This window comes from Xiphophorus hellerii, chromosome 6 (assembly GCF_003331165.1).
Source record: "Xiphophorus hellerii strain 12219 chromosome 6, Xiphophorus_hellerii-4.1, whole genome shotgun sequence".
Lineage (NCBI taxonomy): Eukaryota > Metazoa > Chordata > Actinopteri > Cyprinodontiformes > Poeciliidae > Xiphophorus > Xiphophorus hellerii.
Window position 1 is genome coordinate 18122550 of NC_045677.1, and position 20579 is coordinate 18143128.

The following is a 20579-nucleotide window of genomic DNA, read 5'->3' on the forward strand; positions in this document are numbered from 1 at the left end:
CATCACTTAGCAAACCAAGAAAAGTATTTTCTTGGACTTGGTTAGTGTCCGAACCATCTGCTCTTCTGAAATTCCTTTGCAGTTGATGAACAGCATAACAACTTTCCAATCCAGCTCCTTATCACACGGATCGCCTCTTTCCTCTGCGCTTTATTTTATACGTCGGCCTCCCGATGCGAGGGTGATAGCGTGTGGGGCGTTTGATTTCTAAGCCAGGTTGTAATGAAGTTTGACATTTAGTTTGGAGAGAGCAGCAGAGCGCGATCAGGCCTTGATTAGTACGCTCTAATTGAGGATAATAAGGGGGAGGCGGTGATTGTTTCTAATTTTTGCCATTAATTGCAGCCGTTGGCTTTGATTGAGGACAGGCAGGGCTGCCGTGTCAAGGGGCCTGGGGGAATCATGGCACTCCTTACCTTGAGCCTCTTGAATAAAAATGAAATAACTCCCTCCTTCCTTCACCCCCCAGCTCCTCCCCCCAACCGTTGCTCTCTCCTTCTCTCTCACTCTAGCTCTTTCTTTCTCTCTCTCAGTGTGGCTCTGATAAAGACAAGAATCTGCTTGCAGCGCTCTCTTTGTCTCACCCTCAGCCTTCATCCTGAAGCACGTTTAGCTGTCATCTACGTGGTGGGAGTGTAATACACTGTAATCACATGTTAGCCTCGTACCTATTCTGCTGCCCAGGTGATCGTGGCTGAGTGGTAAAGAGTCTCCTGATCCCCAGTGCAACTCATTACCCAGCTTGGTCCTGATGGCCCTCATACACACTAACAGCCGGCTAATAATGCCACTGTGATTTCTGGGCTTTCTCAATCAGATTACTTTCAACTTCATAATCCTCATCTTAACAAATGTTATTTAACAGCTAGGTGTAGTTTAGAGCTTAAAACCTCTTACAGAAAATTGTTGATATGCATCCATTGGGTTTCAGATGCTTCAGTATTCCACAACACAAAACTGCTCAGTTTCGTGTTGTTTCCTCTGCAGCTCTACCTTTGTGTTACAGATTCTGGAGCGTTTCAGGTGCAGAATGAAAAGAACCAGGGTCATTTTCCACAACATTAGGGCCCAGAAATTGATAATTAGAGGTGTTTATGACACGGTTGGGGCCCCTCGAGGGGCAGCCCTCCCCTTTAACCTCAAGCGACATTAAACAAATGCTGGGTGTCACTTCAGAGGCAGGTTGGAGCTCATGTCTTCCACCCGCCATACGGAGCTGTGCTGGCGGGACAAAAGTCGGTATGGAAAGGGAGGAGGAAAGAGAGCGAGGAAGGGAGGGAGGGTGCACACGGAGGACCCCTGTGCCCCCAGCTGTCTGAGCCAGCTAATGACTTGTCTCAGGGGGGCTGTTGTAAGGGAGCAGGAAAATTGAAACAGACGCCTCGACGAAGGGCTGCTACATGTGTGGCTGCTCGCTGCCATTCAAAGCACCAGAGAGCTTAATATATGTGCTCCAGCAAAAGCAGCATTTTTTGTGTGTGTGTGTGAAAGCACATAATCAGTGTAGTTGCTTACCAAAAAAACAATATTATTTATGGTAAAATATGACTTCATAAAAGTAGAAATAAATATTTAAAATTTATTTATTTTTTTCTTTATGTCAGCTCATCAAGCTTAATTTCTAAGTTGAGGACAAACATAATGATGTGTGTCTCAGGTATTATCCTCTATATTTGAGCCTCAAACAGTGTGTGTCCCCCAGCCTTCTGAGCTCCCCGCCCTGTAAGCATCTTCAGCCCCCTGCTGTGCTCAACTTACTCCTCCAAGACAGCCCCATCTCCCTAAAGGTAATGACCGAATTAGGCCTAATGTTGTACACTGGCTAATGGCACAGTGGCGCACATTACAGCATGTGCAACTGGCAACAAAAACAGCAATAATCCCTGAGTCCCTTGTCCTCCTGCACTCCACCCTGGAGGCTGGGACGGTGCGCAGGGAAATGAATGGAGTTTGCTACACTACAATGAGCTTTTGATGGGAGACAATGGAGGATGCTGCCAGCACCACACAGGGTGGTAAGAAGAGAGCAATATGGGGCCCATCTACCGGCCCTTCCTTCCCACTTCCCCCAGGCCTCTGGCCCCTGCTCTCTCAAATTCTTAATGGCATCCGGAGGGGGAAAGAAGGGAAAGTGATGTCAAATGTCAGGAAATCAGAAAGATGGCAAGCTGACAAACCCCTGCTATCTTCCCATCCCTCCTGTCCCTTTGCCCGACGGTAGCACAGGTTAATATCACATTTATAAAATCACTTACAAGAAACAAAGCTAGTTCTTAGCCCCCTGTCACTGTCAGACAGTCATATAGTGAGCTTTGCCAAAGGCTAATTCAGGTAACCATTCGTTCACAGACCCATACATGTCCTTCAAAACATCTAAAACTGAAGTTTCTTTCTGAGCTGCTTCCCAGTGTATTGACATTATTTGTATGTTATACATTTAAATTTAAAGTTCAGGATGTTTTAATTTTTGTAATCCTCAGTGTTTCTAGGATCCATATAGATGAAGAAAGCAATTTGACAGTTTTCTGACCATTTAATGCTATGAAGCATTACAAGTATACTCTTAAGTGTGAATGCTGATTGAAGAAGACTCAAAGTTGGCCATTTCCAATATTAATGAGGTTTCAGAGAATGCACAGAAATGTAAGTTTTTGATGGTATTTAAAACGAGGGTGGGGAGCTCTGTCATCCAGGGGAAACTCAACATGGAGCAGCTTCTTCTCCACATCAAAAGGAGTCAATTTTGATGGCTCGGGGAGCTAATCTGAATGCCCTGTGCACCTTACTTTTAGAGAAACATTTGGGTTTTTCATCTGGATCTGTTATGTATGGGTGGATGGATGGTAACACCCTATTTTAGAGATACTAGTCTTTCTCACTCATGGGATGAGCTCCTCATTTAAACAATTCAAGATAGAAAGGCTAAACAGGCTAAATGTCATAGTTCTTGGGGGACATGACAGTATCATTAAAGCCTTATAAATGTCAAAAATTTAATTTCAGCTTCAAAATTCATATTGATGCATTTCTACAATGGTCTCTCATTTTGCAGACTGGTAGGGAGCAATAAATGCCAAAAATGTAGGGGTGTATTTACTTTCCTCATTGAGCCAATGACATTTTCTCATGTTAACACAAGGTCTGTATCTGCAAAACATTATCTGTTGGTTTTCTGCTTCTGTAGCTACAATTGTTAAATGTGTTTAAGGCCATTTTGATTTAAAATTACAGCCTACATAAATTGCAATCATTTAAAGTTATCATAACTTTACTCATTTGGTTTCTAAACTTAATTGGTAATTAAGCAACAAAGTACATTTACCATGCTAAATTTCCGTAATCTATTTTACTTCTCACAGTCAGTTGCTTTTCCACATATATTACCTAACTTAAGCATCTTTTACAAAGAACCTTGTACATTAAGCATCATAACATTATGTAATATTATTCAATCAATCAATCAAATTTTATTTGTATAGCACATTTCAGCAGCAAGGCATTTATTATGCAGACAAAAGATTTAAATCAACTATTAAAAACTTTTTTAAGCTTATTAAACATATACCCATCCTAAAGGAAGCTAGTAATGGATAAGGTAACAAGAACATTTGGATTCCTATTAATAAGCCAATTTCCCATGTTTGTGGGGGTTATATCCACTGGTTTGTGGGAAAATTTCAATGTTGGGTGTTAAACACCTTCTGACAGGGGTATTTGTCGCCCTACATCATAAATTTTAAAGCTTTGCCACAACACAATCACACCCTAATTTCATTGTCAAAATTACAACATGAAAAAAAATAATAATAATTCAAAAAAAGAATAAGTTTAAGAAGCAAATGGCATGCAAACTTAAGATGAAAAATCAGATTATATGTAATATTTTTAAGGCTTAAAATGTATAAATGCAAAAAAATTATTGTGTACATTTGGGACTCATCATGACATTTTACGATCCCTCAGAAACCCAGTATTTGGAAATTAAAGCGACTTGTCCATTTATGCATCAACTACCAGTCGTCTCAGAGCAGAGATGGTGCTACAAATCAATTATAAGACGTTTCACTGAATTCTGATTTAATTTTAAAGCTGAACTGATGCATTTTTACCATTTTATTATTAACATTAACATTATTGTTAAATGGAGCTTAAATAGTTTACATTTCTTTAATACTTTGCCTAAATTTACACTTTTACTTCACATTTTCAACAGGGGTGTTTGTTGCCCTCAACACAAAATAAATAAAAAGTAAAATGTCATTATTTTAATTTCATGATTAATCATACTGAACATTCTAACTAGATTTAAAAACAATTTTAATGAAAGATAGTGTATTTAATTTTGAGCACTGATGGAGTGTACATAGTCGTACATAGTCAAAAAGAAAACTTTTTGTCTTCTTTTTTGACGTTATATTCTTATTGTTATTTCACATTTTCATGTTCTTTTTGTTTAAAAAAAATTATTCCATAGCCTTAAGTATTTCTGAATAATAAATAAAAAGCATGCATTATTTCTTTCTTATTAAGTGTTGCTTTGTGTTCATTCAGCCAATGGGATGACTGATCCTGCTACTTCCAGCAGTGCCACGAGTCCTAAACTTGAGCCTCCTCCCTCGCCGCACGCCAACCGCAAGAAACACAGGCGGAAAAAGAGCACGGGCATCACAAAGCCGGATGGCCTATCAGCGGGCAATGATGGTATGACAAAGGACATAACTTTACTATTTTTCTGAACTGTGGGTCATTTTCTTAGAGCAACAAAAAAACAAAGACAGTTTTAACGTGCAAATCCACCAACACAAAATAGGAACATAGATTTAAATTGTTGCTTCATTGGATATGTTTTTTTTAAGAAGGTCCCATTTGCTGTTACTGGTTGTTCTTATAGATAAGTCAGATCTGAGCAAGTACTCTTTGTCATTCACCTCACAACTTCCGTAACTAGACTTTGTGTAAATGTTCTTGTTCCACATAAAACTACTACCAAGACTTTTCTGTAAATTGTGTCAGCGTCACTTTTTACAGTAGGTACAGCATGTCACCTACAGGACATGTCATGGCCAGTTTTTCTAATTGTCATTCTGTTTTGTTAAATATTTAAAATCCCAAAATCAAGCATCCACGTCTCTGACTTTAAGCAAGCCTTACGGCAGCTGAGCAAAATTGTCTTGACTTTCATTTATTAGCGTTTTCTTTTTTTTAACTCTTTATTTGTGTGTTTTTAACCAGCCTCCTCCTTCAGATGTGTTTAGTTGTGTTCCATCTTGCCAGCATTCCATATTTTGTGGTGTGTGAGAATTTTCAAAACATCTGATGACGATAAAACACAAGGTAACGGTTTTGAAAGAGGATCATGGGAGACTGGAACAAGAAACAAATACTTACAAATCTGCAGAAATACATCAAACATGTTGTGTTTGTTAGCAACAGCTGATTGGCTTGTTCATGCTCCGATTGTGATGTCATGAACCCACATACATGTTAAGCAGAATTTGAAGCGATTTTTGTTGGTGTGTTTTGTATTTTCTGAAATATACTCATTAGAAACACGTACTTCATTACCCAGCTGTGTTAATATCGTTAATGTATATCTGTTATTGAAGAACAACACACCACTGGATAGAATGTTTCAGAGATGTTATCATTACTGCATTTCTAAATTACAAGAACACAAACTGTCATGATGAAAAAATAAAAAACACTACATAGTAATCTCGATTCAGAGTTTATGTGTATATGATGAATATAAAGGTGTCTAGTTTTGTGTCTCTATGCGACCCCCTGTTCAGCCCCAATTTATTTTACCGTTGCATGAATAGTGAATGTGGCCGTCCTCAGCAGGGGAGTGGCAGTCAGCTCTCCACCCAATTAATAATGATTCCTCAGCCCAATGATGAATGGAGAGCCCTAATTGGATGGTATTGTGAAAACACTGAGACGCATTTCAGAGGCCATAAAACTGATGTCACCCAAACGGGATGATCAATCAACAAGATTGATATGCTGGATAACAACAACAATGGCATTGACGCCTCCTAAATGGGGCTTAGCATTTATAATCATTATACTTTTTTATCCCAGTTTCTGACAGCCTCTTTAAAGTCTGAATGGGTCTGTTGACCACATTGTTGTACAGAGGGAACATCATCAGCATCACAGTGATAAGTGCTGTGACATAAGTGGTACTATAGAGTCTTATGTGGCAATATCAACCTCTGTTTCAGTAGTCATACTGGGCCAAATACTTTAATATTCTGGATTTGGCATCATGATTTATGTTTTGACAGTATGTCAGGAGCTGCAGCTCTATGTATGTACATAATCAGCCTGCATCTCACAGCATCCTTACTTGAGTTTTATTTGACATTACTTAGCTCTTAATGTGTATCTCCTGGCACATGAAAGTTCTTAGCCGAGTGACAGCTGGCTTTGTCAAACATCTTCAAACCTCATCCATTTGTCTGTTTACTCCTGGACTTCTTGAGAAAGAAGTTTAAGAGCAATCAGACTTTAGGAGGCAGATTCTGAATGTTTCTCACATCATCAAACATGCACATTGTTTTCTATCTATCTCATTCTTCTCTGCAAGGTTTTCTATTAGCATCAGCATGTCTGTTCAGCTGAACGCTCCACAATACAGACATATCGCTTAAATATTGGATTCACCCAATTCTAAGGATATGAGCTGCATGTCCTGTTAGAAGAATAGGAGAGAGAGAGAGAAGGCAAGAAATAAAAAAAAGAGGAGAGGTGGGATCCTTGAATAAATTGCTATCAGTTTATCTCATTTACAGGGCAATCAGAGGCATGCACTGCGGGCTGAAATTGAATTTTAGTAGTTGTGAAGCATCATAAATCAAAACAGCACGAGCGTTTTAAGGTGAGATATCATTTTGGTCAGCATGGGACGTGTGGGATGTTCTTTGGAGCCTGGAGAAGCTGTCACTGCATCATTTTCGAATGTACCACCATCCGCCAGTACTTAGAAGAAGTCTACTCAGGATGGCAAAAGGGCTATTATCTAGTTATATTCACCAATAGGAATGGGCTGGTTTGAGATTCTTACAGTTTTTTTTTTTGGTTTTTTTTTAGAAAAACATCACAGTATAACAGAATTGCAGTAGTGACACAGGTATTAAAACAAAATGCATTATTTAACTGCTTTTATTCAATATAGAAAAGCAAGAATAATTGCAATTGCTAAAATAATATACCTATTATGACTGTTTTAATAATGTAATTATTAATACTGTAATTATTAAAACTGTAATTTTATTTTAGTTTTGATATACTTAAGCAAAAATGAAATTACCACCTGCTATATTTATTGTTGTTTTTAAAATGACTTTTTTTCATCTATTATCCATTTTTGAAATTTCTTTATAAAGTGGTGTTTTTCAGTTATTCACAAATAAAATTCAGGATTTGCAAAAGTTCTACAACTTTGCGCTGCATAATCTCTATGCAGCGCAAAAATATGTAGTTACAGTTTGACCAATCAATGTATTTTCAGTTCTAAACTAGTGCTGATAAGATGCACTCTAGATCCCTTTAGTTTAGCAATGTCAGCTGCAAGCAGTTAGTTATTGGCAATTAGCCATTGGTGGTATTGTCAAATGGTGGAGGCTTTTTCAATCCTCATCCAGTGACATCAACAAACTCAAAACATATTAAGGCAGGAATTTCAGGACTGCTTCCTGTCTTACTTCAAAATAGGAGTCTCAAACAATGGTGCAGAGCATCAAGCTTAAAGCCCTTAAATATTTACATGTAGTTACTTTATCAGATGAGGTCTCATTCTGACAGCAGCTACACAGAGCTTTGTGAGATAGACTTGTCCTTGACAAAGCTTTTTAAGGTCTTTAATACCACAAAAATGCTGTTCTTATATCCCTGCAGCCTGTTGTTTATTATGTCAATTATAGAATGAAAAACCAATTCTTCATATAGTCATGATTTGATGTATGTAAGTCAAGGCACATAAACATAAAGTCTCCTCTGGACAGTGTACTAAAGTTCCTTTAAGATTGTGTGCAAGGGACACAGCCCCTAATATCCTATGCACTGTCAGAGCTGTGTGCTGTAATGAACTTCTCATGTGCTTAAAGAATGATGCAGGATGCATGGCGAGACAACTGACAGCCCCGTAATGTGTTTCCCAGCAGCCGCCTGGCGACGAGCTCTCTCCGTGTGTCGCTCGCCATAAACCCACTGGAAAATCGATGGCCGATAAAGACTTGTGTTCAAGGGGAGCCCTTCTGATTAATGCAGACTGTCAGAGAGCATCATTAATGTATTTCTCTTTTTTTGAAAAAGAATCCAAAAAACCATCAAATGCTCATTGTTGGGTTTAGTGTGAATCGAATATGGAATTGAATTAATGGAAGCAAATTGTGATGAAAGGCTCCTGATGTTTCAAGTTTTTATGAAGGATGTTATTTATTCTTGCTAAGGTCACAGAAATTAGGGAGAAAACAAGAGCTAATGGTGGCCCTGAATGCCTTTATGTCCAAAGGTGTTCAGGTCCTGAGAGATCACATTTAACTCACATTAGTTAAATTTTTTGGCATTGCTTAAAAATACAACTCGGCACTGGGTTTAAACGGAGCAGATTTTACTATAGCAAAAAACACAGTTGAGTATATGTATTTTTTTTCCAAATTATAATTTTCTATTTTTAAATTAGAGCTCTAAATTATTTTCAGGTTTGTTGATTTTTATTTGAAGTTGTACTTTTTGTAATGCAGTTTCTACAAGGAATATAGGGATTTCTTGAGATGTCATCTAAGGCGCAGGTACATAAATGTAGAACTACAGCAACAGGAAGTTGTACATATCCTTAACAATTAAAAGTCTTTTAGAGTAGAAATTTCTAAAAGAATTGTTGTGACGTTCATATATTAGTGATTGAGAAAATATGCAGACTCCATTAATACAATGCACTATGAGTATAATTTAAAAAGAAAATTATTTCTGTTATTTTGTGGCACTACAGTAGCTAAAGCCTTCTTATGTTTCGACTGGTATTTTTCACCTTTCATCTTCTATAATGAGTTGCACATTTTTGATATTTTAAGGCCTTTGGCATCACCTTAATCTTTACCCCAGTTCACATATTTTCTATCAGATTCAAGTCGACATTTTAGCGGGGATACACGAAAATATTATGAGTACATGAAGTAAAAAGCGTATAAACAATCTTAACTCTATGTCTAAAAACTATTTGGGGACAACAGCTGCATCAGAGCTTGGCATTTTCATCTCATAGTGTTAGTAATTTTTTTAACAGTTTGATATCAGTCCGATAAATATAACTGGACCGACTATCAACAACCGATATTTATTTCCATCTTGTTGCCATTTGTATTTCTGAAGAGGGATGGAAGGAGGTTAGTCATGTGGTATTTGTTTAGTCATGTGATAGTGACTGAAGCAGCAAGGCAATGTCGGTGAGGTACATTTTTCATGGTGTCGAAAGGCTAGAGAAATACAAATATTGGTAAATATCAGTAATCAGCAATAACAGCTATATTAATTTCAGATGTTGATGTTGGCCCAAATTTTCATATCGATGCATCCCTATTCCGCCTTGAAGCAAATTGCTTAGTTTAGGCCAATGGTGTTCAACAATTAGGTTTAATAGTTATTAAATATTACCATTTTTGTAAAATACAAATTGGTTCCATTAAGTTCAATTTATTTATAAGGTGCAGATTCACCACCAACATTGTTTCAAGTCACTTCACTAAAATATATCCAATTTATGCACAGAAAAATATAGTCAATTCAGTTCAATCATCATAGTTATGATATTAAAATATAGAAAAAATATCAAATGAAATATTGAAAAGGATTTACCTTTTTAATATTTTAAAAGCTTTGAGTCACTGACTTTGCCAGTAAGGTGAACATCTTCACCCTTTCTCATTGGCATGTGTGTACATTAGTTTTGAGATTAGATTAGCATTTAATAAGCAAACCTACTTAGAATAAAAGGGTATTTTTATCCAATGGAGTTAGATGAATCCAATCGACTTAACTCCATTCTAAGACCTTTGCCTTTTTTAATTATGTAAATGCATCTATAGTACTGTTTACTTTTTGTCACAATTATTACAAAGTATTGTGCTTGCAAAATATTGCTGGGGGCTGCATTATAAATTTTTAAGCTTTCATTGTTATGTGACTGAAGAACATTTCCTTAGTGTTGAATTTCAATCTACTTCAAGTTTGGATAGGGATCTCTGAGATTGAGGTCTGTTTGGTATTTTTGAAGTTTCATGTCCTTTGAAGGTGCACAAAGAATCCCAGTTTTAAACAATGATAAATGTTTAGCTGTAAACAGTGTATAGTGACTTACAAATCATAAACAATAACTCTAAGTAATACAATAACAGCAAAATAAAAATATTCAAGCCTGAACTATTGTGAAACTTTTTTTTTCTCAAAGTAATTTAGTTGGTAACAAATGTTACTCATATTGTCAAAAATTATAAGAAATTGATAAATAATTTGGGCATAAGAGACAACACTTAGGCAATTTCCAAAATGTTGTACATTTTATCTGCTTGCCCCAACCAAATAAAAAACATATTTCGCTAAAAATATTGCTTAAAGCTGAGAATTTTTAAGCAGTTGTAAATAGAAGCAGACATAATTTTGTTGTAAAAACTACTGCATGAAAAAAGTTCTTAGACTTCATGTTCAAAAGTCTAAATGTGTTCTGTATATAAAGCCAAAGGTCAGCAGCAGGTAGTGATGAATAAATTTCTTCTATTAAATTTGATTACAACCTACAAGGCTTATCTTGTTTGTGACTAAGCTGCACAGATTTTTTGACATCTTTTGACCTCTCTCAGTTTATCGTAATTTTATCTTACATTCAGAATAAGCCTTCTGCACATTGTTATCCATCAAGGTCAAGATAAGTTGTATGCACTGCAGTCAAAGAACAACGGAATAATGAGCTTTGTTGCTGTTTCCTGTGACTAATTATAGAGAATGAATGGTTGTGCCCCCCACGGCTTTATTAATGTATGTTTATACATTCCAAGGTGCTTTTTCAGAATCTAACCCTAGAGTTGCAATGCATTCTTATTTAATACAGGCCTATTTTAGTATCAACATAATGACTGTCTTTTGGCCTGCCCAAAGTGCAGACTTTTTATCCTTTTGTAGTATTTAGATAGCAATGTACCAATAAGAATTATTTGGCAGATTTTCTATCCTCAGTTTTTGTAAAGCTTTTATCAGAACAATGTTTTTTTTTCTACCCTTCCAGTCATGAGCCATCAATAGATGTTATGTCATGCAACTATGTGAACGATGAGTCTATGTGAAACAGGGCTTTACTAACACTCCTTAAAAAAGGATTAAAAATGCTGAAAATGAATTAACATTTTAAATTGGCTTTAGGATAGAGTTTAGACCAGACATAAAAGAAAATTCCAACCTGGCATAGACTTTGTGTCTGAGCCCAATCCAACCTGACTGATTACCTTTAATTATAGGCCCAACCCAAAGTAAACTTAAAATATATATTTTTTTATTAAGACTTTACTGATCTAAGTTTTAGATCACCATTTAAGTACTACGTTCAACTTCTTTAAGATTTTGTTTAAGATCTTCTAGCTCCATTTTGTTGCTTTTTGTAATCACAGGGTGAGTCAAGTGCAAATCAAACGAACAGAATGGGGCGGGTTCATGTAAGCATTAGTTGTCCAGTGTGCTGCAGTTTTTAAAGTCTACTTAACTTCTGGACGTTACTTTCTTTCCTCATCGGGGTAATCTGTCATTTCTTCTATTTAGATTACAAGTAGATTAACACAACTTCCGTTTGTGCATTCCCGATTAGTGTTTTATGTCCTTTATGTGTTGTGGGCTTATTAAACGAGCCACAGAAGCCTGAGCTCGATCCGACCCGACCACCATGCAAATAAGGACTCGGGCTATAAATCTAAACTCTTTTTAGCATCTCATCTTGGTAATTAGCATGGTTATTGTAGCTATTACTCCAAACACAGCTGGCTCTATCTGTACATTCTATAAAATGCAGATCCTAACCTGAATGATGATATTTCCAAAAGGCTGCCAACATTTGCCAATTCATATGTTCCAAAGCAGACAGAGGTTGAAATCTCAAATGGACAAAAAAGAAAAAACTTTGCTATTTTGTGTTCAGCCTTCCTGTTTTCTGCTGAAAATCTTTCTCTCTCTCATGATCTGAATGAACCATAGAGATGTCTCAAGATGTTACATCTGTGCTTTTAGTAACTTTATTTTAAACACCTTACTGATACAGTATAGCTGTTTTGGAGTTTTCTTCATTCATTGATAGCCAATACATGTTGTTCTCAGCCCAGCATGTTAAGCCTTACTATATGGTATGATCACTAATTGGAAAAACACTGGGTTTGTTCTGCACCGAGATTGAAAATTCATTTGTGAAACTCCTAATGGACAGAGTTTGTTCACAGATCAAAATGTGTACCATTTTTACTTTAAGTGAATTTCATAAGTAGTGTGGGTTTTAAGTCAGTAGAAAAATAACATGGGGCTATTAGTTGAGGTGTTTAGTTTACATTGAGCATCCTATTGTCCTGCACCTTAGTAAACTGAGGGTTAATATCCTCTGGAGTCCAGCTGAGGATTAGGAAATGGAGGTTTAACTGCCTGTGCTAATGGTGGGTGTTTATCTCAATACTTTGTTTTGTCACTCCCAGACTCACTCTCATTTCCCAAAGCTGTCCCTGGAGCTTCCACTCTTGTAATGGCTTAGCTTTCTGAGCACCACAGTATGAAGAGAAAGGAATAACAAGATTCTCATTTGGGGTCTATGCACACTGCCCACAGATACTTGTATAATTGGCCCTGTTTTCATTTGTCGCAGTTGCTAATGCAGTAGCTATTAGCGCAGCAATACTGGTGCTGATTTCATGTGTTTGTTCATTGTTGGAAGTTAGTTCTTTGCTTGTTTGAGCATGCATGTGCAAGTGTGCAGGGGTGTGTGTACATGTGTGTCAAACAGATAGAAAGCGTGCTCAGTATCTTTCTTTTTTTCGCTGCTCTTTTCTCTCTGAGTTTGGTCGTGGTTCCCTCGGGGGCCCTGTCGCAGTAATGGCCTGCTCCTGATTGCTCTGATACAGGTTAGGAATATTGGCTTTAATGATGTGTAAAATGAGCAAGCAGTGCCTGTGACATTTACAGATGGCACCGCCTTGGCCTGTTCTTCCCAACTGCTCGTTAATTCACGGGGAACGGCGAGCACTTCTTTAAGTGACTGCCTGACGCATGCATACGGTGCAACACAATGCACTGAAACAAAAAAAAAAAACTATAACTCACCTTGTGTTTCTCCGCACCTTGTTGCCGTTTCCGACTGAACATTCGCACAAATTAATCAAACACAGAGTCCTCAAGGTGACGAGCTGTCAGCTGAGTCCTTTCTGAGGGTTTGTCACACTGATCTCCAGAGGGCTTTGAGAGGCTTAGACAGAGTAGATGCCTGATGGAGTTTGCCTTATAGACAACACAGCTGGGCTCAGCACCACAACCCTGAGGTGCTAATCTGGTCCACAAGCCCTCTGTGGTGCATCTGCTGCACTTGCAACGTAAAAGAGGAATCAACATCCTCAGGTCAGCTGCTGCTCTTTCATGTTCCGGTCAGTTTTGTGGGTCAAACAAACACATCACATTTACCGACAGCCATTAAGTGATTGGAGAGATACAAGTTTCCTGTATGTAGGCACAAATTAGACAGCTTTTATTTAAAAAAAAAAATCATCTGATTATTTTCATTGCCCCTTTTTTCATTATATCTGATGATATATGTTACATTTATTTATTGATAATCTGATTTTGATACTTGAACTTGTGGTTTCCTGACCTATCTGCTCAAGTAGCCAAAACTGCAGTCAATACTGTCTTAATGAGAGCAATAGGTGCTCCTTTTGTTTTACTTAATGACTATCCATGTTTTTGCAAACTTTAAATAGTTGAAATTGTCTTTTCTGTAACCGAGTAAAATGTGTAGCAGACTTTGTAAGCCAGTCATCCACCTATGCAAAGCGGCAAGGGCAGAGTTATCAAATTTATTTTATTTCATTCAAATAAAATTAAGAATAAAGGAATTCTTACATACATTTTTAAAAGGTTGACATTACTTGATGAAGTTAACTGTCATATCTATGTCATCATAAATAGCTAGTAAGACAAAGCCTAAAGTACAGAAGTAAAACTACTGTCACCTCAGTGCCTACTAAATATTATTTCATTGGTTGATCTTGACATTGCTGACAAGAAGAGTAGAAGTAAAATATTTCGTAAAGTAAACAGTTTATATTTAATATATATACAGTACAGACCAAAAGTTTGGACACACCTTTTAATTCGATGAGTTTCCTTTATTTTCATGACTATTGACATTGTAGATTCACACTGAAGGCATCAAAACTATGAATAACACATGTGGAAATATGCACTAAACAAAAAAGTGTAAAACAACTGAAAATAGCCCCTTATATTCTAGTTTCTTCAAAGTAGCAACCTTTTGCTGTGATTACTGCTTTGCACACACTCTGCATTTTCTTGATGAACTTCAAGAGGTAGTCACCTGAAATGGTTTTCACTTCATAGGTGTGCCCTGTCAGGTTAATAAGTGGGATTTCTTGCCTTATAAATAGTCATGAAAATAAAGAAAACCCATTGAATTAGAAGGTGTGTCCAAACTTTTGGTCTGTACTGTATATGAGGTTTTAATTAGTCAAGATTCTAATTATCTTCAACAAGCATACCAAAGAAGCAATTAAGATAAATACAGTGGGTAGCAATATCCCTATTTCTTTGAAATTTGTCAGAGATAGAAATGGTAAATAAATATACACTAGAAATACATATTGTGACAAAGTTTGTTTTTAACTACTTAATTCGACACGCTTTATCCAACTGCAAATATATAATGGTAGCCAAAGCCCTTTTGTGTCTTAAAATATAATTTGCCTGTTACAATGCAGTTGTTTTATGCCAATAAGCAATAAAGGAGAAGATGAACAACTATACTTAGACGAGATGGTGAAAAAATGTATGATCCATGTGATGGTTGGACAGAAATGTGTATCAGAACCCGCTCCTCTCCTCTTTGCAACAATGTGGCCATTATGCTGTAATTTTATCTTAATGCCAGGTTAATTGAGGAAAATTACACTTTTCATTCTTCACCCTGAACTTCTACTGACTTTAAAACATGTTCCTACACATCCTCCCACTGACAGAACAGTGCTAATTTATTGCTAATTGGCAAGAACTTGTTGATCACTGTATGATGTAGATGTGGTCAGCAGGTTAATGTTTAGGTCAATGTGACAAGTTGATTGTTCAATGGCTATGCTCATGCTAGCTGTAACAACAGTAATAGCAGAAGCACCATCATACAATTTTCCTAGCACAGTAACTTTGACAGCTTATTCGTGCTAAGACTGCTTGTTGGGAAGAGGATTGTTTGCTAAAAATATACATTAACTGTGGATTAGGATTAGGTAGTTTTGTTTGTGTGTTTAATACATGTATTACTACATAGACTGATAAAATCAATCCACATTGATCCATATGGGATTCTAATTATCTTCAACAAACGTACCACAATTTTTCTGTTTTGTGTCCTTTAAAAGAAATTAAATAAACACATTGGAGTGCATAACACATATAGAAATGCATAATTTGATATAACTGATTTTATTTAAAGCAAACAAATGACTAAGATTAGCACTGGTGATATTTATCATCCACAACTACATTGATTTTGAAACACTGACACTCAAATGAAGAGTGAGAGAGTTCAGAGCTTTGACATTCAGATCCTGTCCTGTTGCCTCTGACGTGCATTATGTATGATAAGCCCTGTTGCTTCTTTTTTTAATTTGTTTTCTTTCTTCAGACATAAAACTTCCATGACCATCTTGAGCTGAAAGGTGAATGCACTATGTACTGTGAATGTCCCTAAGTGATCAAAGACTCACTGAGCTGAAAAAATCAGTGTCAACCTGTGAATTATCAGTGCTGAAAAATGATGTAACATTGTTGCTTAAAAATCCAGTGGTGGAAAATCAAAATAAAATATAATTTCGACCAGTTAAATTTAGTAGTACATATTTTCCAGAGCATTCAGTTTGAGATTTCAGAGCTTAGTTAGTTGATTAGCTGGACCCTGGTTGTTAATTTTACAGTCTTGCTAATTCTTTGTGTTTGATGACTGATTATGATTCTGAACTGGACATCTTAAAAATAATATAGAGGGTTGCTCCTTTTTGCATCTTAACCATGACCTGTTAAAATACATAGTTACAGTCATAGAAAGTTGAATATTTAATGACTGGAAGTATTCACCAAGAATTTGTCTTTATTTTTAACAAGTAGAAACATTTTGAGGAATTCCTTTCTTTCAGCCAGCTGATGGACAGTACCCAGCAACAGTTTGACAGGGTTACTATGCTCTGGTAGATAGCTCTGGAGGTAGCTCTCACTGACTTTTGATTTAAAATAATTCACACAGTAAAACAATATGAAAGTTGAGTTTTTAAAACCAAAATGTACCTTCACATTAGGCACCCGCCCATGTTTAGTCACATCTGATTCTGTATATTCATGTTTCTAATGTACATCATTATACATAGAGCACTAGATTTGCAATCCTCTGTGTACGCATCAGTTTAAGAAACCAGCCATCCGACGCTTTTTTAATCTCCATAATGAAAGTGTGTTAATGCCTCCAATTTATTGCCTGGTCAGCCAACAGAATAATTAGCTTTGTTCAGGTTTTCACAGCAATGAGAGCACAAGTACAACAACATTCGGAATCACAAATTCTAATCAAACGCATTAGTTATTGTACCTGAAGGTATATTAGAGAAGAAAAAATGAAATTCGATTATGTGTATCACAATTAATCTTTTTTATTTTATTTTTTATTTTTTGTCTTTGTGTTGTTCCCTGCTGCTCTATTTTTTCTGCCTTTGAAGTGCCTGAAGTTAACCCCTTTTTCTGTGGAATCCTTCTGCTATGATCAGTATTTTAAAATATCACACACTACACGCACACCCCCCCACACATTCACACATGCACTTTTTGTGCTGTAAGTCTAAATAAAGAGGCTTCAAGTCTTTATTGATTCTCTGTGACCTGGAGTCGATACCACAAACTAAATCAGATAATTGAAGTTGGTGTCAAGCTAATTGCATTATTGCTTTAGTCCTGAAGAAATGGCCCCTCTGCTGCAGCACAGAGATTGCAACATTAGTGGCATCCATCGCACATCTGTCATTAAGCAGCAAAGGACTGTGTCACACAGCAAGGAGTGTAAATTGATTGTAAATATAATATCTTCAGTCGGATGATTTGTCTAACACCACAACATCATGTTATTGCAGATGTTTTATTAGTCATGCACTGCTAATTTGATGTCAGAAATTTTAGAGTGATATGCAGTACTGCAAGTGTTTATGTAATTTTAATAATTAGTTCAATCGACAGTTTGACCGTTAAAAACGAAGCATTCAAGATGCAAATCAACAGAAATGCGATGTTGACAAAGTGGATAAAAGCTTCCGTGGAAAACATGTACCTCTTGTGTGCGTTTGCCTCCAGTCCTCCAAACGTGGTTTATGCAAATGAGAATACTATTTGCATAGACATAATTAGGTAATTACAAATCATTTGGCAATGAGCTCAAGCATGTGCAGAGACCAGAGACGTTACACAAGTCACATTGTACTGTACGGAGTTAATGAATTGCTGCTAAACAGCATGTGTTGGAACATATGTTGTGTCAGAACTCCTCACAGAAAACATCAGGTGACATTTTCATAAATCTTAGTCACACAGAAAGGAACCAGGGGTTGAAGTCTATTTAAATGAATGAATTGAAGAATACAATGAGAAAAGAAAAAGTAAAGTCCAAAAGATTTGGGGACATCTATAGTGAATAGTTAATTAGAACCTCAGTTTGGACATAAAAATCTTTGCAGAAAAAGCGAACTGTGTTTAAGTGAACCAAACCGAGCCTATGAGCAATCAGGTTCATCAAGCAGGTAATCCGGTGGCAGAGAACCAAATTTAGTCACACTGTCCAGTGCAGTACTGTGCAAAAAATGTCACCCACTTTCTCAGGCATTATTGCTTATGTTCAGATCCACATATCCCCATTCCACACTGTTTTGGGTTTGGAAACATAACATTTATCTCACACATTTTTCATGTGTTTAAAGTCCAGCTGAGCACCAGTGTTTTTATGTATATTCAAAACAGATTATAAGCAACCCTTTTTCTTCTAGATAAAACAGGAAGAACTAAAACATCTGGTAAAATAGTGCCTTAAATGCAGTGACTGAAGTGTTAACAAGAACTAGTACTGGGTGATGAATCAATGCTGCATCTGATTTGTCTTAGATGTCAGAGCTCAGATCTTGAAATTGTCTCTGTCACCATTAGAGGGTGTTTTAGCAAAAAGTCAGAAAACTTGAGATTTTTTAATTCTTGTGCTCAGTTACCAAGCTACACAAGTCAACAGCAACATGTCTCAGTCCATTTCATCAATAAATAACCCTGCTTGGTAGGCATTTTTTTGGTAGCAATGTTGCCTGGCAGCATGAGGGTCCTGGGAGTTTCCAGGTCCGGGTTCTCTGGCATCATCCCACAGTCCAAAAACATAACTGTTAGGATAAGTGATGACTCTAAATTGCCGTTGGGTATCACTGTTTCTCTGTGTTGCCGTATGATGAACTGGACAACCCATCCAGGGTGTATCCAACCTCTCATCCAATAACTGCTGAAGACAAAGACCAACACTTGTTACCTCTCCCCTCTTGTGGCCCTGAAAGGACAGGCGGGTATAGACAGTGGAAAAATGTATTAGTCTTAAACATTCATTAAAGTTTCTAAACCCTTGACATTCGGTGGTGATTTGGAGTGTCAGTTTCATGATAGAATGAAATGCATATTTCTCCCAGTCTTCCAATGTGAACAATCAGTGGGGCGCCAGGGTGGTGATTGTCTATTTAGGAGCCTAAGTATACTGTTTCAGAAATATATTCAGATGAAAGATAAACAACACTAACTTAGTTTTTTGCATTGTTATGTTAAGCTATCATACTTTTTATTTTCAGAGCAAGAAGATTCCTTTGAGTTCATCATTGTGTCATTGACGGGCCAGACGTGGAACTTCGAAGCATCTACATATGAGGAGAGGGAGCTATGGGTGCAAGCAATAGAGAGCCAGATCTTTGCCAGCCTACAGTCCTGTGAGAGCATCAAGAACAAGGTACAGTAGGTCAGGAAACATAAGGAGCAATAAGAAGACATGCATAGGATCTAACTGCTGTCATCCTACTATTCTTCTGCTTCATTTACATTCCTCTTTTTCTTCATCCTCCGACCTTCCAGTGCCCCTTCCCCACCTCACCAGCTTGAAGCAATGGCATGTGGGAGGTAGTCAGATAGGTGTTCCGCAGTATGGGGAGTCTCTTATTAAAACTGACAGACATCAGAGGGAGAACACAGCTAGTGTCGGCCTACATGGGGAAACACAGCCTCATTAACATACTCATATTCTCTCTGTTTCACATTTCGCCTGAGCCATTGAAGCTCCTATCACCTCCTTGTCAGTTGTCCACAACCTGAGTCCAGCTGTAATTGTTTGCCTTCTGTTCCCCCACACTGGAACAATTAGTTCCTGTTGACTTATTTTCTCCTTGATTTCTCACAGTCTCGGTTAGGCAGCCAAAGTGATGCAATGGCCATTCAGTCCATACGGAACGTGAGGGGGAACAGCTTCTGTGTGGACTGTGATGCACCCAGTGAGTATATCTCTGCATATCTACAAAATATGGATATTACAAAGAAGATTCAATATTACCTTAACTTTCTAGACTAATACAACTACAGTCAAAATAAAGAATAAAAACAGTTTGCTTACTTTTTCCTAGAAACTTTAGCTTTTGCTTTAGCTGTAACAAATCTGTATAAAGTTGTGCTGTAAAAACATTTTAAAAAATACAAAAAATTATTTCACTTTAGTTTTTTGATTGTAAAGTAAATAGTAAATGCAAAAAATATTGTATCTAACACATTAAGCTAAGTCCATCATTAGAATTTATTTTTACACACTTGGCTAAATTTAAGCCGAATTCAGCAATTTCCAGTCATATTGGTCAACAATATAGCTTTAAAAGATTCACTTAGGAGGATGTGTCTCTTCTGCTGTTTTAGCTCAAATGTGTCATTTTTTAAAATATTTTTATTTTTACTGTTCTGACTTTTATCTGTGCAAAGCTGGCTGCTAGGAAGATGCTTTACAGTTTCCCCTAAAAGGGAATGTGCCATTAATGGCATTATCTTACATATTAACAAATGTGGATTTTCATTTTGCAAGATTTATTTATTTCACAGCTTAATTGAAAGAAGGCAGTAATCAATAGAAAAGAAATGTTGGATATAAAACAGTTTAACTTGGGTTACTTTTGCAAACCCAATCTTGGCTTAATACTATGAACTAAAGTCATTAACAACCTACTGACATTAGGATAATT

At 36.9% G+C, this 20579-nt stretch overlaps 1 protein-coding gene across 1 annotated transcript in view; it reads left to right on the forward strand.

Moving 5' to 3' along the window:
* The window catches only part of agap3 (ArfGAP with GTPase domain, ankyrin repeat and PH domain 3), a 148192-nt gene that overhangs the window by 111959 nt on the left and 15654 nt on the right, over nucleotides 1-20579 (forward strand). The window contains exons 13-15 of the mRNA XM_032566157.1: nucleotides 4565-4701; nucleotides 19158-19312; nucleotides 19757-19847. Of these exons, the coding sequence (XP_032422048.1) occupies nucleotides 4565-4701; nucleotides 19158-19312; nucleotides 19757-19847 (383 nt within the window). The remainder of the gene's footprint in view (nucleotides 1-4564; nucleotides 4702-19157; nucleotides 19313-19756; nucleotides 19848-20579) is intronic.